This window comes from Thunnus albacares, chromosome 1, assembly GCF_914725855.1.
Source record: "Thunnus albacares chromosome 1, fThuAlb1.1, whole genome shotgun sequence".
NCBI classification, from domain to species: Eukaryota; Metazoa; Chordata; class Actinopteri; order Scombriformes; family Scombridae; genus Thunnus; species Thunnus albacares.
In genome coordinates this window covers 34,111,520-34,132,794 of record NC_058106.1, presented here as the reverse complement: position 1 = coordinate 34,132,794, position 21,275 = coordinate 34,111,520, and the positions used below count along the sequence as shown (strand labels likewise).

Sequence of the window (21,275 nt, the reverse complement as noted above, 5' to 3'; positions counted from 1 at the left end):
AAGTAAAGCCTAAAACTGTGCAAAATAGATAATAATTACCATTGTCAGGTCAACAGTTAACTCATAACAAAGCATTGATATGAGTTATTTCAGAATTAGTGTCAATATGCTGAAAAAAAAACATGGTTAGGCTGCTTTTGGGTTGATTATTTTTTGTAGGGTATAGGAAAAAATTGATTCTTAGATTCATCACAAGCAGACGTGGACAATTCTGCATTGACTCGCAAATGTCAAAAATCGATTTTCTAAATGTTAGTTAGAATGAAAAAGGTGGAACTCAACTGCGAGGGCAGCGCAGCACCCGGACAGTCTACAGTTCACACATACTGGAGTTATCTTGCCGTTCATCTTCAAAAAAGACAGTGGTTGCAAGCGTTTTTTGTTTCAATGACTAAATAATTACCTTTGCGAGTCGAACGTGAAGTATATTGTGAACTCTCTACGCTGTCACTCAGAGACTAACGTTAGCGTAGCAGAGCAGCAAAATCCAGCTGTAACAAACAAGACCGGCTGACTGACGCACACTGCAGTATTAAACAACTTAAACCAACTCTGGAGTGAAGAAAATAACTTGGTGCTCAGTCTGTTTCACCTCAAAAACCCTGTGACTGCTCAGTGTGTTGGACAACAATGTCTTTCCCCGGAGCTAACGGTACAGCAGAGAGGCTGCTCTCCACTTCTGGACTCATGACGTTAATAACAACACAGCAGAGCACTCCTCCTTCCCCTCATTTTGTTATTCTCATACAGGCAGGAGACTTTAAGATGTTTTCAAATTAATTCATTCAAATGCAATGCAATGCAAACTTTTTAAAATAAAAAGGCTGCGGACCATTTATGTTATCTGCCAGTTATGTTTCATATTGTATTTCAATGGACTAAGGACACCAGTGAATGGTTTGGCACACAGTATACTGCAGCAAGAGACTGAAAATAGCGCCCCCTTTTCTGTTGAGTCAATGGAGAATCGATTCTGAATTGAATCGGACACCAAACAATCGGGATTGGAATCAAATCGAATCATGAGATTCCCAAATATTCCCAACTCTAATTTTTTGTTGAGTGTCAGATGGTGTGTTTCGGACTGTATTAGAAATCCAGAAAAGTAAGGTTTCGGTGGATTTCCACTGAACGAGCTGACAAGATTTTGATCAGAATTCATTGATAGAAAATGATGGGAAGCAAAGGTCCAGGTTAAAATTTGCAGTGGTTGTGCTTACAATATTCTTTTCCTTGAGTTCTTGGTTGGATCCAAAAACACAGATCTGAAAGCTGATGGGTTAGGGTTAGGGTTTTTTTTTTAAAGGATTGATCTGCATCATCAGTTACAGTAAAATGTGCATGTACTGATTTGCTCCACCTCCTTGTCCCAGATGGAAATATGCCCTCCCATATGTTTGAACCCGCCCAAATATTGTGCTCACAAATAACATATTGAAGGGGGCCAGCGTTGCGGCTCGGGCTTGTGTGATTGGCTGATCTGCCGGTGGTTGGAGGGGTAGAAAAGCCATTTGTCAGCAGTATCTGCCACTCAGGTCGAAGCCAACAAGATGTGGACAAAACTCAATTTCAGCATTAATGGAATAATACCACAGTTAATGTGCCGCCTACTGGAGCAGAACAGGAGGTCAACCCAGGGTCAAACCGTTGGATGCTGAGTGGCAGACCACGTGGGCACATCACTTGATTCACAGTCACGGCTAATTCAGATTTCCACTGTAGTGATGTTGAATTAAAAAATAATTGAATTGTCCAGCAGCTCTTTAGCGTTCTCCTTTCAAGCATTTATTACGTGCCTTGAACGTCAAAGATACCAGATGAAGATGCATGAAAAGCTGCTTTTGGTTTTTCTTTTTTATTCAGTTAACTTTTCCAGAATATTTTTGGGGTAGTAATGTTTTTTTTCCTCTCTTCCCAGGGTTACTTCTTACTATTTGAGTCCATGTTGGATTCAGTCGTGCACGCCAGAAACCTCTACTTGGCTGACGGTGGCTCAGGTAGGTCACATATTCGCACTCCTCTTAAGTTCTCATAGTAGACCAAGAGTTCAGGGCTTTTTTTTTTTTTTTAAACATCAGTTCTCAGGTATATGACATGTAAAAACTGCACAGAAAATCATTATATTACATTATTTTTCTCCAGGCATTATTTAATATTTCAATGTTTTCAGTGAATTAATTGTATGAGTTATTAAACACAGCCTTTCAGCCTGTCCTTGCATCCTATACGTCCTATACAGTGGCATGGAATAGTGGGGGGGAGGAGTGTTGGGGGCGTTACTTGTTTAACTCTATACGGACACAGGGAGCCAAACCTACCAGACCCAGTTTCCACTCAAACAAAGCAGCACATGAAGCTTGTTCCAACCTGAATCAGTGGCTCTGTGAGGCAGATAAACTCAGCTGCATCGTAAACAATACACGCTAATAAACACATACTGTATATCGCATGGCTTGCAATGGCCGAACTAAAATGGAAAAGGTACTGTAATGTCTCTGCCAACACTAAAAAGCTGTGAAAAGACTAAATTAACACAGCATCTCCACTGCCAACTGATGTTTAATTATCATCCTGCGCCCACCTTAAGCAAGTTTCCCCACCCTTGTCGCTAGCTGACGTAGCCAATTGGAGCATGGCCCTTGAAATCTTTGGTATGATGTCATCAAACGGGGCAGAGTTTAGGAAGGGTGTCTAATTCTAGTTTTAACCCCCAAAAGAGAGTTTGTATCCGCAGTGGTGACAACATTTATTCTATATTCTCTACATAAAGTGTATATGAAGGAGTTAATGGCTCTGTTTCTCCTCCCACTGAACAGTCAGCAGGGAGAATCTGTTCAAATCAGCCCCCCCATGGTGATTACAGGTAACATATGCAGGAATGATTGGGGTGTATTCCCTGTATTTCTCACTTAGCTGGTCAAAGTGTGCACCTGTCAACACGAGCTACACACACCGCTGTGCTTCCCTTCATCTGTACAATCTAACGAAATAGAACAATCAGCTATTAGCGTAAAGGACATTTTGTTTTTTTTTTGTTTTTTTCTTGTATGACACGAACATGCAAAGGAGGCCAGCCCTCTCTAATCTGAGTGATGCTCAGAGGTTGTATAACAAACAGCTGAGGGGGAACAGTTACATCAGTCCAGAGACTCAGCAGCCCACCTCACCTCCACACACAGCTGTTTCAGAGACAACATGTCTCCTGTGTGGTCGGCATGAAGAATGGGCGAATATGCACACAGTAGCTGAATATGGGTTCCGTACTCACATTTTTTTTCTCACTAGCAGCTTGACGTAAGCATTGTGATGTCACTTTGACATCATTTGCTGCTTTGCATTTTATCATGACTGTGCGTGACAATGGAAATTAAATTTTGGGCTGTATAGTAACAAGAATTTGTACATTTTAGAATCCTACATTTGAGAGAGGTGATGCTGTAGATCTGGAAAATGTAAAGTGGTAAATATTCTGTGGTATACCTTCCAAATATTAACTCAACTATTAAATTTCTGTCAGTTAATCTTCCTTGATCAATTCGCATGACCCATAAAAAGCATATGATCAAAGATAAGAAACAAAGCATTTAAGATGGATTCTTCAAGTGAGATTTTAAAGTGTGTAATAATATAAATAGATTATGATTTGACAGTATGCACAGACCTTTTTTCTTTAGGGATTTGCTTTTGTGTGTGTCGGTCTCCTGGGTCATCCCATCCCTGCCACTGACCAGATTTAATGGCTTGTGCCAAATGTGACCCATCTAAGGAACGGTTCCACCACACTGCTTTTAGTGGCTCCTTGGGACATAAGGGAGAGGTCACACACACCACACACACACACAAACACACACACACACACACATACATAGACGGACAGCCAGAATGACAGCACCTATAGAGACAGATCTGTTAGCGAGGGAGATTGGACAGGAGAAGGTGTGACCTGAGTAGAGCAGAAAGTGACAGGTCAGAGGATGCCGTATGGTTTGTCATGAGCCTTTAACCCTGACGCTCCCAACATGGGCTGCTCACACTGGATCTACTGCCAGCCAGCACTGCAAGAAATAAAATGATTATGATCAGTATTCACCAAAACCAGGTAAAAACAGTTAAAGTCTGGCAGCCGGGGCAGCTTTTCAATAGAAAAACCTTAAAACACTCACTGCATATTCCCAGGATAAATTACATGTCACTCCAGGATAGCCTCTTTTTGTTTATATTGTGTTATACAGTGACTAAAGAGAATATTTACTACTTGACCAGTTGTGATGTGGATTATTTTTTGTTAACTGTATTTCTCTGACATAGTAGCCCAATGTATTAAGTTTTTTTTTTAAGTATTGTCCTCAATAGTCCTGAATTCCACATGCAAACTGGTTTTATTTTGATCACTTGCATATAACCGCGGTGTAACCAAAACATGCACTTCATGGAAGAAAAGGTAAATGACTCTGTGCGTTATTTTTCCATATCTGCACATCTCATATTGTATTATCCTTTACGTAATAACTCGGATGCAGATGATAAATGTTGTTCCATGTGAGCTTCGACACAACAATGACAGCAGGATACTTTTGAGTAACATGGATTAGTGCTCAAAAAATACTCATTTTTTCAACGTGAAGAGATTCAGCACATAGGCGGAAGAAATGTGCTGAAATCTTGATCATGATAAATCCCTTTAATGTTACCTTGATAATAGTAAATGTAACAACAACAACAGTTTCATAATGCATCAGCATATGACATATGTCTCCTGTTAGCTGATTAGTTCTTTGGATTTCTGGTTTCATGTCATTTGTTGTAGCAGCTATTCACTATTTGATGAGTTTAAATGGGATTTCTTCATTGATAATCGGAGATTAACTTGCTAGTTTGATTCACCTCCCTATTTCAACATGCATGGTGCCAGGCATGAAAAAGCGGTTAGTTACCTGCGTCCATACTTTGACTGGGGGCTCCTCCATGTTGTTGTTTTTGTTCACAGGTAAACATGCCCAGGGCTGTATTTATGTGCAAATCTGTGAAGCAAGTATTACATTTCAGTACAGCCAAACTGCACCTTAATGCAATGACCGAAACAAAGGTACATACCTTAACTTTTTAATTTATTGAATGTTGATCCTACAGTCATTGTGTCACATTAGATTTATCAACTTATGTCCTTACGTTTATTTTCAGATTTCGAGTGTGTGTGTGCACATGGCAGTGCTGAGTTATTAGTCCAGCCCTGCAGCACTGCTGCTGTATGTGTGTTTAAGCTACATTAGAAGAGAGTTACAGCGGCTCCCTCATTCTCCCCACTACATTAACCTCCCCTTCATCCTTAAATGTGTCCCCGCATGCCTGGCACAGCATAGCGTCCAGGGAAAAGGGATCTGTTTTGTCCCATGCCCCCTCCCACACCGTCTTTCCCTTTTTCACAGGCGACCAATGGGGGAGATGGTGAGAGCAAGAGAAGAGGGGGGAAGGAGGGGGGGAGCATGACAAACGGGCTGTGAGCAGCGAGTCGAGAAGGACGCAGATGTCAAAGCCATGAATCTGGGGACGCCCGTGTAACACCCCCCCCCCCCCACCCACCCCTTCTTCCTTTTCCCCTTTCTCCCTCTCCATCCACACCACACCACCCCCTTCCTTTGGCTATTCGTCTCTCTGTCTCCATTTCTTATTCAGGGTGTCTCTCAAACAGGCCTGTCCCGATTCTGCCCAATCAGCAGCCCTCCCTCCTCTTCTCACCTGGCCCTCATAATTACTCACTCGGTTCCGTAATCAGAGTAAAATGAAGTGACAGATCTGCTGTTTGTGTGTGTGTGTGTGTGTGTGTGTGTGTGTGTGTGTGTGTGTGTGTGTGTGTGTGTGTGTGTGTGTGTGTGTGTAAGTGTGCAAACACCGTCGTTAGGTATGGTGACACTCACAGGGTCACAAGCAGGCTTCAGCTAATAATGAGGGGCCATGAGTTGCCCATCACTGAGCTGTCACCATCCATTCGCACATTTTATGGGCCGATGTACCGAAGGTTACGTGAGACTGAGCACTAACACACATGCCAGGAAAAATAAATAAAATCTGCTCATTGGAAGGCTTATACTTTTGAAACTATAAAAAGTGGCAGTAAAAAAAAGTTTGTAGTTTGCTCCTTTTATAAAGAACTGAGGCTGGGGCAATGTTTATATCGCAGCGGTTACCCTTGTTTCCCCTTTTGCTTCTTCCAGTAACACACTTTAACTTTTGTTTTGAGAAGTGCTACATAAGTGAAGTTTGCTTGCTTGCTTCATAGAAACTTCTCAAACCATTCCTCCATGACATAATTAGCTTTTCTGCTATCTCTGAGATCTCTGAGAAAGTAATTGCACCAACACAAGGATAAGTTCAGCTACAATATAGATACACTGGCCCTATTTCAAAGCTCACACAATGAAAGGCTCAAGCTCACGTAAATATCTGTGCTGCCTCAACTGATCATTTTGTTAGCTTAATGTAGCATCTGGTTAGCTAACCATATATGGAGCTTATGGTGTTCAGGCAGGAATACGGGATTTATGCAGTCCAACTAAGCACCTAAGTTATTCAAGTTATTCCCAGTTCCATACTGCTAACTGCTGTTGCTTTATTCCTGGCTGCCAGGTTATTCGAGTAAAACCAATGCTTCGTCTGAGTGTTATTGCTTCTGCTAAATTATTTCGTTATCTGCTATTACTGTTGGTATATGCTATTGTCGGTGCTAACACTTACAGCTGTCTACTGTTGTCTCTGCTGGCTGTTTTCTCTTGCTATCTGCTATGTCTTTCACTAAGTGTTTGTTGTTTATGCTATGGCAGCCAAGTGCTTGCTGTCGCTTTATGCTCATATCATATGCCTGATTTCTTTAATTGTTGTTCATTTTCTTGGTCCATAAATATTTTTTGTTTTGTTTTGCTTGATAAAAGGAGAGAGAAAGAAATACTTGCTGTAGCTATCTACTATCTCTGCGCTAACTTTTTGTTGCTATCTGCTATAGCTGCTGTTAATGCTTGCTAATTTGATCTGCTATCACTATGGCTAACTGCTTGCTAACTCTATCTTCAATATAGATAGCTAGATAAGTAATTTAATGTTATAAACCAATTTTAATGTTATAAATGAATACTTTAACCATCTGATATATTGTCTTATGCATGGATATCACTGAATAGTGTTGTGACTTGGCTACATTCAGTCATTAATGAGGCTGACTTTCTCTCCCTGGAAATAATTACAATGCTAGGGTCAGGTACATTTGCTATAACTAAACACTTAACTATGCAGATTTTCTCTCATGTATGAACATCTATAAGTGGAACAGATTCTTACATGACTACTAAATAGTAGTGTCAGTTATGTGTATGTTGAAATATTTAGTTTGATATATCCCAGGGCTGCCAACTCTCATGCATTACTCTCAGTCATGCAATTGACACAGATCTCACAATCTCATGCCACACATGCCTTTTGTCATGCTAACTTTTCGTCTTTGCCTCCTCTGTTGTAAAATAGTGATTTTTAAGCAAATAAGTAGGTTTTTTTTTCAAGTTCAGAAGGTTTGAGGCGCAGAGCGTAGCGAGGTTAGGGCAGCATTTTTCATGGATTGTCTGTGAACACACCGATCATCATCTGTTTGAACCAAAAGCGTGCAACAACAAATCATTGTGATGCGCGTTCTGGTGAAGCAGCCAATCACAATGATTTTAACTAACCCGCTGAGCATCAGTGGAGCAAGGCTGGAGAGACTGCGGTGTTTGCATTGTTCGCACTGTGCAGCTCAGTACATCTGAGTTGCAGTTATAGTAACGTTAGTCAACGATGGTTCAAAATTCAGCAGGTAAGCACCAAATACCCCCCCCCCCCCCCACCCCAGGAAGAAATCTCACTCCAAGCTGAGTGTATTCTAAACTCTATTTTAGGCCTCAGGCCTCTGTCTTGGCTAATGTTACTTCACAGTAGGGATACCAGTGGCTTCAAGCATCTCAGCTCCGGCTTAATCACCAAGCAAATTAACCATACAAAGGAATCTATTCAGATGTGAAAGCACTCTGAAAAGACATTAAGACTCATGTTTAATGCTCATTTTAAGACATGGATAATGTTCATTCAGTAGACAATGTTATGTAATGATATAATCACTGCCCGTGCTCAGTCGTCAAAGCTTTGAAAAATTAAACTAGAGGCACAGCTCCGAAGTAACCAGCCTGCTTCTTCCATTGTTTTTCTGAGGCTGCATGTCAGTTAGCTAAAAAACAAATTCAAAACTTTGTATGACCACATAAACAACAAGCTGTATTTCAGCAGCAGTCATTTCTCAAAGGTGTTGCAGAGAACGACACAGACTATTATTTACATGCTATTGATTTCCGAATAAATGAGTATTTGGCGTTAGTTTTGGCATTAAATTAAAAAATATTTTTGGTCTGGCGGGGGTTCTCTGTACTATTATAAGGGAAACACTGAAAGTGTAATGGACAAGAGGAAGTTTTTGACTGGGGCTTGCCTGTGTGTTTGCTTGAAGAATGAAATTAGGCAATGAGGCATTTTTTCCTCTTCTGGCATAATATAATTGGTGCAGCAGAGAAGGTTGTCTCATTCAGCTTGGATTGCCACTGAAGTGTCTCAGAATGCCAGCTATTTGAAGGAGATGCACACCTGCCTGCCATTACTATCCCATTGAAAATGCACAAAAGATCTTCAGGAGAAAAGGAACAGTTGGTGTACATATTTATTTATCAAATGTAACAATTATTTTTGCATACTGTATGTGAATGCAACCAGTCCATTTCTGTGATTGGACCCACTATTTGGTAATATGTGGACACACCTTTCCATGTTTTGTGTACTCTTGGTGCGGGGCTGTTTTTCATACATCGTTATTTAAGGCCCCGTGAAACGGAAGTTAGAACATCTTTAGCTTTTGTACTGTGATGTATTTCCCAGTGAAACAGAATATTTGAGCGGTGTACACTTACAAAAGGGAATTAAATCGAATCCTTGGCATTTGATTGGACAGCTAAAAGTGGGCGTGACTTAAAATTTAGTGCAAGAATTTAGAGCTGCAGAGACAAACGGAGCTACAAGGACTGTTGGCTCCACATACACCTCCCTCACCTGTTGTTAGATCGGGAGAAGGATGAGGGAGAGATGAATGAATTAGACCTCAGCCACAAAGTTTTTCCCCACTGATATCCAAACACACATCTCTTCCTATCTCTCCCCATATTGCTCTGTTAACTATTACAACCCACAAACAGTGAAGTGTGGTTTTATATAACCGGTGTGGCTAGCTACTCGCCCAAAGTCACATTTGATTGGAGGATCTTCTGTAAACATATCTGAGTGCAGGATGAGTCATCAAACATATGAAACTGTTTTCCAGGAAGAGAAAAGACAGGGATTTTGATGCAAATACTCTGATACTGATTTTTTGACATATATTTGGCATATACCAAGAGATAAATGAATAGAGGGACACAGGATTAAAACCGGGAAAAGTATTTTTTATTTCATTGGGCCTTTAAGACAACTTTGTGCCAACAGTTATGGTGAGGCCCCTTCCTGTTTAAACTTGACAGAGCCCCAAAGCACAAAGCACTTTTGGGAGGAATTGGAGCACAGAGTGTGAACCAGGCTTTATCACTCAACATCAATGTCCGACCTCACTAATGCTTTTGTGGCTGAAATGGACTTTAAAGGATACAGCTGGCAATTTTCTATATTTTTCCTATCGTCAACAATCTCATGTGCAGAGCCAAACCGACAATGAATTGATCTACTTACAAGTACTGTGTGTGTATCCAAAGCCTGATCTTGCATCCTTACATGGAACTTTTCTCCAGAGACTGAAACATAATCGCTGTTATTAGTCTTGGAGACATTTCTAAACAAACAAACATGACCAAACTCTTTGTGGCGAAGAAACATGTCACCCAGTGCAACTGTGTGGCTCAATGATGTGTTTTTAATAGTTTTTGGACAACAAATGCGGTCTACAGAGGAAGAAGATATATCAGGCTTTGGTTACATGCACAATACATGTTAGTAAAGTCAATTCATTGTTGGTTTGGCTCCGAACATAAGATTTGTTGGCAGTAAGACAAATATAGAAAATCGTCAGCCATATCTTTTTGTGGAAAGCCTTCTCAGAAGACTGGGGGCTGTTATAGCAACATATTAAATCCCATCATTTTGGAATTAAATGTTCAACAATCCTATTATGTTTGGGTGCCCACATAACTCGTCTGGGTATACACATTTAGGCCATGTCATTTACTTGCCTACTGTATGTATTTATTCTTATATTTGTATTCAATCAATCAGCACTAAATAAGTGCTGTACAGAATATGAAGTATGAAAGTAGGACAAAAATCAGGTCATATTTTGTGCACACATGATGGATATAGTCATTACAGCAGCCTCATGAAATTGATGCAGAGCTCCACACCCACAAGGTGTTAAGGCATTCCTATAATTACATTTGTTGAATGGTTTGTATGACATTAAATTTGTTGATATTAAGGATGTCGCAGCACTGTGAGTAGAGGTTTATGGAAACAGAATTTGGCCACCCTCTATTTTTAGTTATGATTAATGATCTTTGGTTTTGAGCAAAACGTGAAGTGATTCACTCATCGCAGATCAGGCAGCCTTACAGTAGGTGGTTAGTTCTCGTTTCTTTTGGATGTGTAGTGCATTGTTAGGAATTTCAAGCAAAATTTGGGGTTTTATAACAATTTGAAATGCTTTTGTGGGTTTCTCTGCTGCTGATGTGTTTGATGGGGGGATCTGCCAATAAGGAATATAGAAGAAAATTAAGAAAAAGTTTTATATATGAAGTGTAAGATCAAAGGTCTCATTACTAGTTAGAGGAGTGAGCCCTGAACAGTGGGGAAAATACTTCTTAATCTGTTTCGGACTAACCTCGAGGAGTTGTTGTGACTACTCTATGCATGATTATACCCAAACAGACATGGCAGGATCTGTTTTAGAATAAACAGATATTCTTTGTTTCTCTTCCATACAGGAACATACTGTTCAGATGCACAAACAGTGATTTCTGTGACTATCTCTAAGCATTTTAACCTTTCACAAGTTCACACAAGCATTTATACATATTCTTACAATAATTTCCCTCAAAGATTATAGCCTGTTACTGTTCAAGGAGGATCTTTGTCGTTGGATATGGATGTCCTCCTTGATCTTTTCTGACCGTCCATTGACTCCCAGTCAATGACCTTTGACCCTTTTTCCATTCAATGCACTGAGCACTTTTGGTCTGGTATTCACAGACAGCTGATCCATTTCTGGTGTTCAATCAGTCGTCTGTCTGGGGTTTTTGCCATTTCACCTTGTGACTTGAATGTCAAGAAAACACCTGGAAACAACTGAATGCTGCTGTGTTTATTTCATACATGTTTATCAGTCCTTGACTCCCTTCGCTCCTCTCGTCTCTCCTCAGTCTATCCAGACCTTTGTAACATCAGCCTGGCAGCAGTTGGAGACACACAGAAGCACCAAGACCGCATAGCCTTCTGGGACGACGTGTATGGCTTCAACATGGCATGTATGAAGAAGGCTGTGGTACCCGAGGCCGTGGTGGAAGTGGTGAAAGCAGAGACACTCATCTCTGAACCCACAGTCATACAGGTAAACATGAACATATACGACAACACTCGAGTGTAGAGGCTTTGGAAGTCCTATTGATATTTGAAACAGAAAGTAGTTGATATGTTTAACCAATATTCAGTATCTCTAAAATGACAATCACATTAATCAGAGTGACTTTTCTCTGTAATTTGACATATTATTGGTTGTTCTGGGGGGACATAATGTGGATTTTGACTGGACCGGCTACTATAATCCTGAACGTCTGTCCGTTACTGACTCACAGTCACTGACTCACTGAGTGATGAAGTTACACCATTGATTGGCCAGCCCAGTGTCTCTTTCAAATCAAACATCCCAAGATATGAGTAGAAACTGCATTAATAACCTTTTTTTTTTTTAAATCAAATGTTTGTGATATGCTACTTTATTGTACTGTAACAACAAATATTACTGGGACCACTACAGAAAATTGCAGATAAACATTTCATATCCAGGAATTCACATTATAGACACAACCACTGACTATCCCTGTAAGAAACTGGCCACAGTTTCACACATTGACCATACATGGTCTATCCATATACTAGGCAGTGGCAGTGTGAACGTATGAAGTAACCATTATACATATGGTGTTTTCAAGGAAGTAAAATTAATTTAGCCTTAAATGTAAAAACTGAACCTCTTCTTTTAAAGGTTAATTTTGACTCTCCACAACCTGGCTTTGCATAGCACTTGTTGCTCAAACATGACAAACAAATGAAATCGGCCATTATTATAAACATAAGATTAAAAAACTTTGCCAAATTTTGCCATCTATTAATGTCACTAACTCTCCAATACTCCAAACTTTCTGAATTTTAACAATTATATCGGCCCAACATATTGGCAAACCAATAAGTCAGTCTGATCCTAATGTACAGTATGTGTGTTCTCCAGACACACACACCTACACTATACATAGTATACATAGTTTGTGTGGCCCAGGTTGTGAGGTTAGAGACAGAGAATGAGAGCAGGAGTTAGCTGTGACGAGAGAGAGATAGGGCCCTGGAGGTATGTGTGTTTATGTGTGTGTTTGTGGAGATGCTGTAGTGCTAGGTGATTGATCTGTCTAATCCTTGTTTAAATTCCTCTTAAGGAAACTTCATTACTCTCAGCCCCCCGTGGATAGAGCGGTTTTCACTGAGCTGATGGGAGAGTACACACATTACGCAGTGATAAAACAAACACACACACACACACACATAGTCCCGCATCTAAACATAGATACCTCCTCTGAATCTTTCCATGTTTGAATGCTCTTCCCTCTTGTCTCTCATAGCATCGTGTGTTTCCTCGCCGGTTGGCCTGTTTGCTAAGTAGCATGCCCTCCACCCATCTGTGGATGTGATGAATGAGGGGAGAACTTGATATAATGGAATTTGAATCCTCTAATCGATAGTTTCTCCCCTCCAGTGACAAATAGACAGCCCCTCTGCCCAAATTACATGGACTCTCATCTATTGCCTCCCGTTGATACGATCCAATAACATTCCATTAAGGCTGGCTGCTACTCCGTAAAATTGAGAGCCCTCTCATGGAATTATAAATTCCTGCAAAACAGATGGGTTTTTTTTTTCTCAGTGAAAACAGATAGGAATGTTCAACTTGAGAAATATTAAACTTGCAACCATTTTAAGCTGCTTTAAACCCGCCTTATGTAATGTGTTTCATGTTCATTTTTATTGCTATAGAGTTTTGTTTCTCTAAACAGTCTCTTAAAGGCGCATTCCATAATCCACATGACTACCTGCCCAGGATTATACACATTTACTGTGTCAAAGCTTTTTATGTTGCCTGCTGGGGGTAAATCTACTCAAACACCACATAAATGAGAAGAATGGTTTATCTTCATCAGTTAAGAAGAGAATACTGTTTAACACATTTAGATATCAACTCAAGAAATGTGTTTTTTTTGAGATGTATACACTTAAACCAGGTGTCTTCAAGGTTTTTCAGGTGTACCCATTTTTATAGAGAAGACTTAAAGGAAAACTACTGTTTATTACAGCTTGGGTTTTATTTTTGAAGCTGCAGTCATCAGTTCTGTCAGTTATGATTTTATCGTACTCACCAAAGTAGTTGCTGACATTGTGGAACATGGTCACATTACCAAAAACAACTCTTACTCTTTCAAGCTGTCTGTTGCAACAGTTTGCAGACAGACTTATATTGTATTTACTGTGGTTTTGCACACTCAAAGTTTTCCTGGGCAGTATGGAATTAGTAGTGATATTACATGTGCACTTACTGTAGACTTTACCTCCCCATAAAGTGGTAGCTAATTTGGCTAAACTGAAAGGTTTTATTACAACCTCTACTATTGTGTTTGTTACCCCGTTGGACCTATTTTCAGCAGTGATTCTGCATTTCAAGATCTCAGCAACTAGGTTGATTAAGTACAATGTTATCATAACAGATCAAACTGGGCACCAGAACACGGAAAATACAGTAAAACCTAAGGTGTAATAAACCAGGTTTCCTTTAAGACAGACAAATAGACATTGTATTCAAAATGACTCCAAAGTACAGCATAAAATGTCAACAGTTCCTGCTACAGTATAGAATGAAGGTCTTACAGCAAAATGAGTCGGTTTTCACAACTGAACAGCAGGACATTTGTAAAATTCAAATACCTGAAAAAACAGTCAGACCTTTGACTGCAGATCCTGTCCTCACTGCAGACAGTTAGACAGTCCAACTTGTTCCAGCCAAGAACAAAAAACTGCAGTCTCAAATCACCAGATCAGATTTTTACTATACCGACTGCACGTTTGTTCTTAGTGTTTCATTTTTTATTGCTTGATCACAATTCATACAGTCATTATTAATATAGATGTGTATGTTTTTGTATATTTGTGCATTATGGTGAAGTGTGTGTTTTTGACTCTCAACAGACGATTGACTGTAACAGTGTGTGTCTGTCTGAGCTGGAGTTTGCATCAGATTTCTGCTTGAAGATAAAAGACACTGCAGACTGCACGGTAAGTAACACACACACACACAAACACACGTATAGACACTTATGCACTGAGCCATGCACAATACTGTTGCTATGGAAAAGTTTGTAGAGTTTGTAAAATTGATAAAGTTTGATTTTAAAATGAAATTATTGTTGTTAATTATTTGAAAGTATTTTCTCTGAGAGCATGTAGTACCTCTGAAGTAATCAAGTACTAACTTTGTGTTACCAGGGCTTAATATAATCTCATTTTTTATGTTGCTGAGTTCTCAAATGAAAAAAATAAGCATTTTGAAGAAAAACTCACTAGTGTTTCTAATATATACAAGATGTTTTTGACTTCCCGGTAAGTTTCCCAGATGAGTTTTTACAATTCTAATTTCGTGTTAAACAGTAAGGACTACATAAATAAACTTGACTGGAAACAAAAGTTTGTTCATCCACTGTTACCACCTGTCATTTATCAGAGATATTGTGTGGAAGGAACGAGGCAGTACAAACAGCAGAGACATCAGTCAGCTCACGTTGATGGATTATGTGTCTGTATTTAAGAGGGATGTCTGTCAGTTGGATATTTAATAGAGTTTCCAATCGAATCCCAGCACTGAGGCTAATGTGACTTTGAATTACATGTCATAAAACATAGTGAATGTTCTCATCCCGCTTGCCCTGTCATTGTCTCAAACGTCAAAAAACACTTACTCACACATTCACAACCCACCTCACATTCTTGGAGCATGTGACTTACAGTGTGTCATGGGGGAAAAAAAACGTGTTTGCCCCTATTTCTGTTCCGATCATATTTCCACTGGACCAAAGCTGATCTTTTGTCTTTCAGAGTAAATTCCTTATGTTTTAGACAGACGTTATATCCATGTTCACTTGTACATACATGCCCTGTGAAGCCATCGAGACCAAAAGGTAGCCATATTTTATTCAAGAGATGCTTTACTTGTCAGGGTGTTTTTGAGCAAGAAACATAAAGCTGCTAATACATTTTAGAGCCTTTGAAACAGAAATGTTTATGATGAATCTCACCAAAAATGACTGCATGGCTCGGTAGTGGTGATACTGTTTTTTTTTTTTTTTGTGATTTGGATGTACTGATCCTTTTAAGATACCTTATTTCATGATGTGACTAAAGGCTGGATATAGTGTTGTGTTTGGGTTTTCAGAGGCTGTGTACAGAGGTCCTTCCAGAACTGAAACACTCACATAAATGAAAAAGCTTAAAAAATGTTTGTAATTATTTCCAGATCAACCCTTCTCCTGGAAAGAATGTTTACATGATTACTACAGGTATATAATGAATGCGTGGTATGGTCTGATAATGTACTACATATCCATGTAGTTGTTTGTAGTAGTTTTGGTGGTGTTATGATCAGATGGTCATCCTTTGATAAGTGTTATGGGTGGAAAATGGTGCTCTTGAATTAGATTAACTGTACACACAAATTACCAGAACATAATATCACACAATATTGTTAACCTTTTAAGATATGTTAAAGGAATATCAAAGATAACACAACATTTTTTACAGGTAAAATGCCATACATCCACGTATCTGTGTCGAAAATCAAAGCAAAGCTGTATTTAACCCATTTGACTCATTTAGATGAGATTTTCCATTGGCAACATTTACACTGCATTGATTTATTTGATTTATTTATTTACTGAACGGGACAGTATGCAGTTTGAAACATTAATGATGCACTGCACCAGAGTTAGCTTGAAGCTAATTTGCATCTGTAGTCCCCGACAAAAAACATACAACAGCTCAACAACAAACAGTAAAAAGCAAAAAAAAAAAAAAAAAAAACCCAAAAAACAAAAACACATAGAACACACCATACAAAATACAAAGCTACACACAGCACATCACATACACCCACAATGTCAATTAGAAATAATGTAAACTATTGATTACATGTTTCAGTCTGGTCTTGAATGCATTGATAGAACTACAGTTCTTCATATTATCAGGTAGGGCATTAGGTAACACCAAGCCAGGCTGGCCAGTACTGCTGAAACTATAACCAGTGTTACATCACAACTCTATGATATATTACCAATAGAAAGTGAGAAGAAAAGTGGGCAGGTGTGCAGAAAATGTTAAAATGTTGTCCGTCCTAGTAAAACACCCATAAATGTTAAATTACACTGCAAATGATATCCTTATAATCTTATTTTAATCCAAATATTTGCATAGATTTCTTCTCATAATTTTTGTTTACATTTTGTACTGATAATATTTAGATATTCAAATAAAAGACAAAAATAAAAGTATGACTTCACATGACTTATCTGAAAGCTGTCTGAACCTTTGAGTTGTGGTGTGTAGGTCAGCTTGACCAACGACTCCCAACACAAAACTAAAGTGTGTGTCCTCAGTGAGGGTCAGCTAAAGGCACCAAAGCATGGAAAATGGTTTACGAGTCTATTTGGTGAGGTGCTGGCAGCCACCATCAAACCCCCTCCCTCCCTCCCCCCCCCCCCCTCTGGCCCCTCCACCCACCTCCCCTGAACTTCCCCCTGTGTCTGAGCCACATTGCTCTCTGTGGTACCAGCAGCCACCTGCCGACTACAGAACAGCCTCACTACTGCAGCCTGACGCTCTGCACTGTGAGAAGTGATCTGTCTGTAAAAAAAAAAAAAAAAAAAAAAAAAAATCCCATTGTGTTGGAGCAGCTTTGTGTTGTGCTGCAGTGTTACTGCGCTGTCTGGTGTATTGGTTTAATGGATAATCAATAGGTAGTTATTATCTGGCCTGTGCTCCCTGGGTAAGGCTGGTGGATTTAATGGGATTTGTAAACATCCTCTCATTTTTCCTGTCTTCTCTTCTCTGTAATTGAAAACATCCAGTTTCTCTTTCTAGGATGTAAGTCTAGTCATGTTAGGGGAATGCTGCAGCAAAACAGATGATGGGATCATATAGGAAGATGTCATCTTTCTGTACTTTTTTGTTTTTTCCAGGTTGCACAATTACTTTTTACCCGCCTTCTTCCTGCTATTTCACGTTTTTCCATCACATCCTCATTTGGTGAGCTGATATGCAAGTGTACATGTGTCTTGGTATCTCATGTACAGTATGGGATTCATCATTCAGTCATGCTATCAGACTCTTCTTATCCAGGTGTTCCTTGCTTTTATAATGCTAGTATTCTGTGTAGAGGATATCACTACAGAGTGAGCTCCAGCCGGCTTGTCCAAGGATTTACAGATGCATTATTGACCTGCAGGAGTAGTGTGCTGTTACCATAAAGATACTGATCTGTAGTCAGTATTGGCTGCAGCTCCCCAATAGTAGTTAAGGTTAGGATGTGTGAAGGGTAAACCGCTCCTGGACCAGTGCTCGAGGATTGTTGAGGGAGAGCTGCTGCGCCTGCCGTCCTGTGATGGAGCGCCTGCTTTTGTTCTCCTGTCGACAGTCCATTCATCAGCTCAGCCTGCCTAACCTTGCATTAAATGAACAGCACAACCCCTGCGTCTGCGCCGTTCACGCACAAGACAAATCCTCTCACTCTCGCTTTTTTTTAACCCTCCTTTCCTTACCTCCCTTTTAGATCTCACATGCCTTGTGCCTTGTATACATCGTGTCTGCTTTTGCAAACCGCGAAGGCACGTACAGGATATACCAGAAACAGGTTTATTGACAAGTAGGTTTTCACGTACAAGGAATTTGCCTTCGTGTTGCGGTGCAGAACAATCAAAATATACAAAGTAAGAGAAAATACTGTATATTTGCTTAAACTTGAATCTGAATTGCTCTCAGGACATCTATATCTTTGCATTTTTTTTTTTGCTTTAGCCCCCACAACTCTTCTCCAGTCGTGATCCAGGAACAGGGAACTCATCCCCTCCTAAAGGCTGAAAATGATGTACGCTGATGGCATGGCGAGAGAGAATAAGTGTCTGTCTGTAATTAATTTTAACACCGCTGTCTCACTGCTGCTGACGTAGCTACTGTAGCGCTACAGAGGAAAACGTCTCTGCAATCCATCTCTCACCTGCTTTCCATCAAATTTAAATTCTGTGTTGGGGGGGGGGGGGGGCGGGGGGGGGGGTGGCCTTATGGACTGACAGGGCAGGCACTCGTCAACTTCAAGGACGATTTTCATCGCATTAGGAGGAGAATTGTTAATGGAAAAATCCACTCAGCGGTGTATAAGTTCATAGCATTTAAAGCTGACTTATCAGCTGACTTTTGGCAAGCTATGTTACTATAAGTTGTAAATCTACTTGCAAAGTTAACAGACATCTTTTTGTTTAGCTTAGTCAGGTCCAGGCACATAAAATAAGTGGGTTAGGCTGGAGGCTCATTTTAAAATGTTGCGCTGGGTGGCAGACTAGAGGCAAAGTGGTGAAGTGACTGTGTACCACACCAGAGACATGGGGTTCAACTCCTGGTTTCAGTACCATGGACAGCATAACCAAGGTCCTACTACCAGGAGGTGAACGCCAGAGACCTGAGCCTCCGAAGTAGGAAAAATCATCCAGTTGGAGGATTTGAGAATTTAATCCAAATATATAGTCAGAGTTTTCTAGGAGCCAGTATCTAGTGGCAACAAGAGGAGCTACAGTTTAAGAGACTTCAGCATTTGTGCCAGTTATACACAGAAAAACCACAACAGAAGAGACATAGACCGATGTCCACACACATACACACAGCAGCAATAAAAGACCAGATGCCATGCAGCCACAAGATATATCTCTTCTGAGCAAGGGGTGACGTTTTTCTCAACTAAAACAACCTCACTCTTTTGTTATCATCTAACATGAGCCTAATGTATCAGTTTCAGGCTCTTTGGGGTGTTGTTTGGAGGCACTGTGGGAAATGTGGGCCTTTACTGAGAGGGATAATGGTTAGAGTATAATTATTTACACAGCTTCATCAAAGATGCCTCCTAGAATGAATTGCACATCACAGACTAACAATATATAACAGTATAAGCACATATGAGGGTTGACCTGCTCTTCTTACTTTACTCTTCTTTACTACGTTGGTGAGATTTGGGAAAATGGGACTATAGCAAGAACGACATTTTATGGGTCAAGGACCGCAAGCCCCCTACTGCTTTCTAAAAAACTTACAGAAATCATCTCAAACACTTGTCAATGAGTTGAACACTGAAAGTGGACATAGAAAGTAGTCCCCTGGAAATCCATGTTCCTGTTATAGTGAACTTATAGCAGCTGCAGGGCTATTCATCACATCTGGAGTCGCTTGTTATCGTTATAGTGGCTGTCGATGAAAACGTGATTGTCATTTTATTTTTGCAATTTGGAAACTCGCAGACACAAACTGTCCTCTTGCGTTTGCTACCATTTGGCTTGCTTTCAAATACGCTAAATTCAAAGCTAACTACTACCTCACACTTATATAAACAAACTAGAGTGCACTCATGACCAGGAAGTAGATCCATGAAAGGAATTCTACTTTCTGTGTTAACTTTCAGGAACATTTGATGGTAAGCATTTGAGTTGTAGAAGAGTTTGTGATTCCTAAATCTCTGTAACAGAAGTTGAAAGTAAAAAGTTAGAATGACCAATAGTAATTAAGAGAATAACACTCAAGCTGACAAATACTGGAATTTCCCTCTTAAGATGTGAATAGGTTGAGTTAAAGGGGTACTATCATTCACATTTCCAGGTCTATATTTTTATTCCAGGGTCCTTCTGGAATATCTTTGCATGATTTACAGTTCCAAAAACTCTTATTTAACTTATACTGGTCCTTTATGCAGCACCTTAGTTCAGCCGCTGTCTGAAACAGGCCGTTTTAGCTCCTGTGTCTTTAAGGCCCCCCTCCCCACTCTGTTCTGAATGGCCAGTTTTAGGAAGTTTCAGTAGACTTCTACTGGCTCTGGAGCATACAGTAGTAGGATTTCGCTGCTTTTTCTCATTCTTTACTCGAAATGGAAATCTATAAACAATCTGATGTCATCATGAGGAGGAAGTAGTGTTAACACTGCAAGGCTGGAGCCCTGGCTTTTCACTTCCAGGCAGCATATTTATGTCCCCTTTAATCACCTGAACAAAGCTCAGTGATGCAGCTCGCCAGACAGCTTTGCACAGCTTGAATCAGGACCTTCTCCAACTGTTACAGTACAGTTGTTTGTGTGTTTTCGTGAGGCATCATGAGCGAGGAACACCAACTGGAGGGAGGCCGAAGCCGAGGCTGATTCACGCTCCGCCTCACTGGGGCAGCAGCAGTCGGACGGAGAGGCTGAGAGGAGAGACGGAGGAGGTGGAGGGAGGGAATTCACACCAATCCGCCCGTGAGGTGGTCGTGCTTGAAGCCTCCACGCCTGGATAAACCCCATCAAAAGCGCATTAGCCCTCTCTCCTCCCGCCTCCCTCCCTCCCCCTCAGCACCCTTCCTTCTCCCTCCCCTTAACCCCTCCCTGCGCCCCCCCCCCCCCCCCCCACCGTTGTATAATAGTATCTGGCCGGGCCACGCGGCTCGCTGACACACAGCCGGGCGAAAGGGGAGCGATGATGAATTGCTCCCTGTTGGTGTTATCCATGATGATAATTATTAATTTTCCCCCTGCTCTTCCCGGAGAATGGGGGCTGGAGAGCTGCAGTGTTGCGGAGCCTCCTCCGTGGGCCATCAGGAAGCCCACTGTCATCACTTATCACAGACAGAGCCGGGGCCCAAGG

The 21,275-nt window shown here is 40.5% G+C and overlaps 1 protein-coding gene across 1 annotated transcript in view; it reads left to right on the top strand.

The window, feature by feature from the left end:
- prmt3 (protein arginine methyltransferase 3) overlaps positions 1-21,275 on the top strand; it is a 60,465-nt gene that overhangs the window by 25,741 nt on the left and 13,449 nt on the right. Inside the window, exons 11-13 of the mRNA XM_044355682.1 lie at positions 1,919-1,997; positions 11,463-11,650; positions 14,548-14,634. Coding sequence (XP_044211617.1) covers positions 1,919-1,997; positions 11,463-11,650; positions 14,548-14,634 — 354 coding nt within the window. The remainder of the gene's footprint in view (positions 1-1,918; positions 1,998-11,462; positions 11,651-14,547; positions 14,635-21,275) is intronic.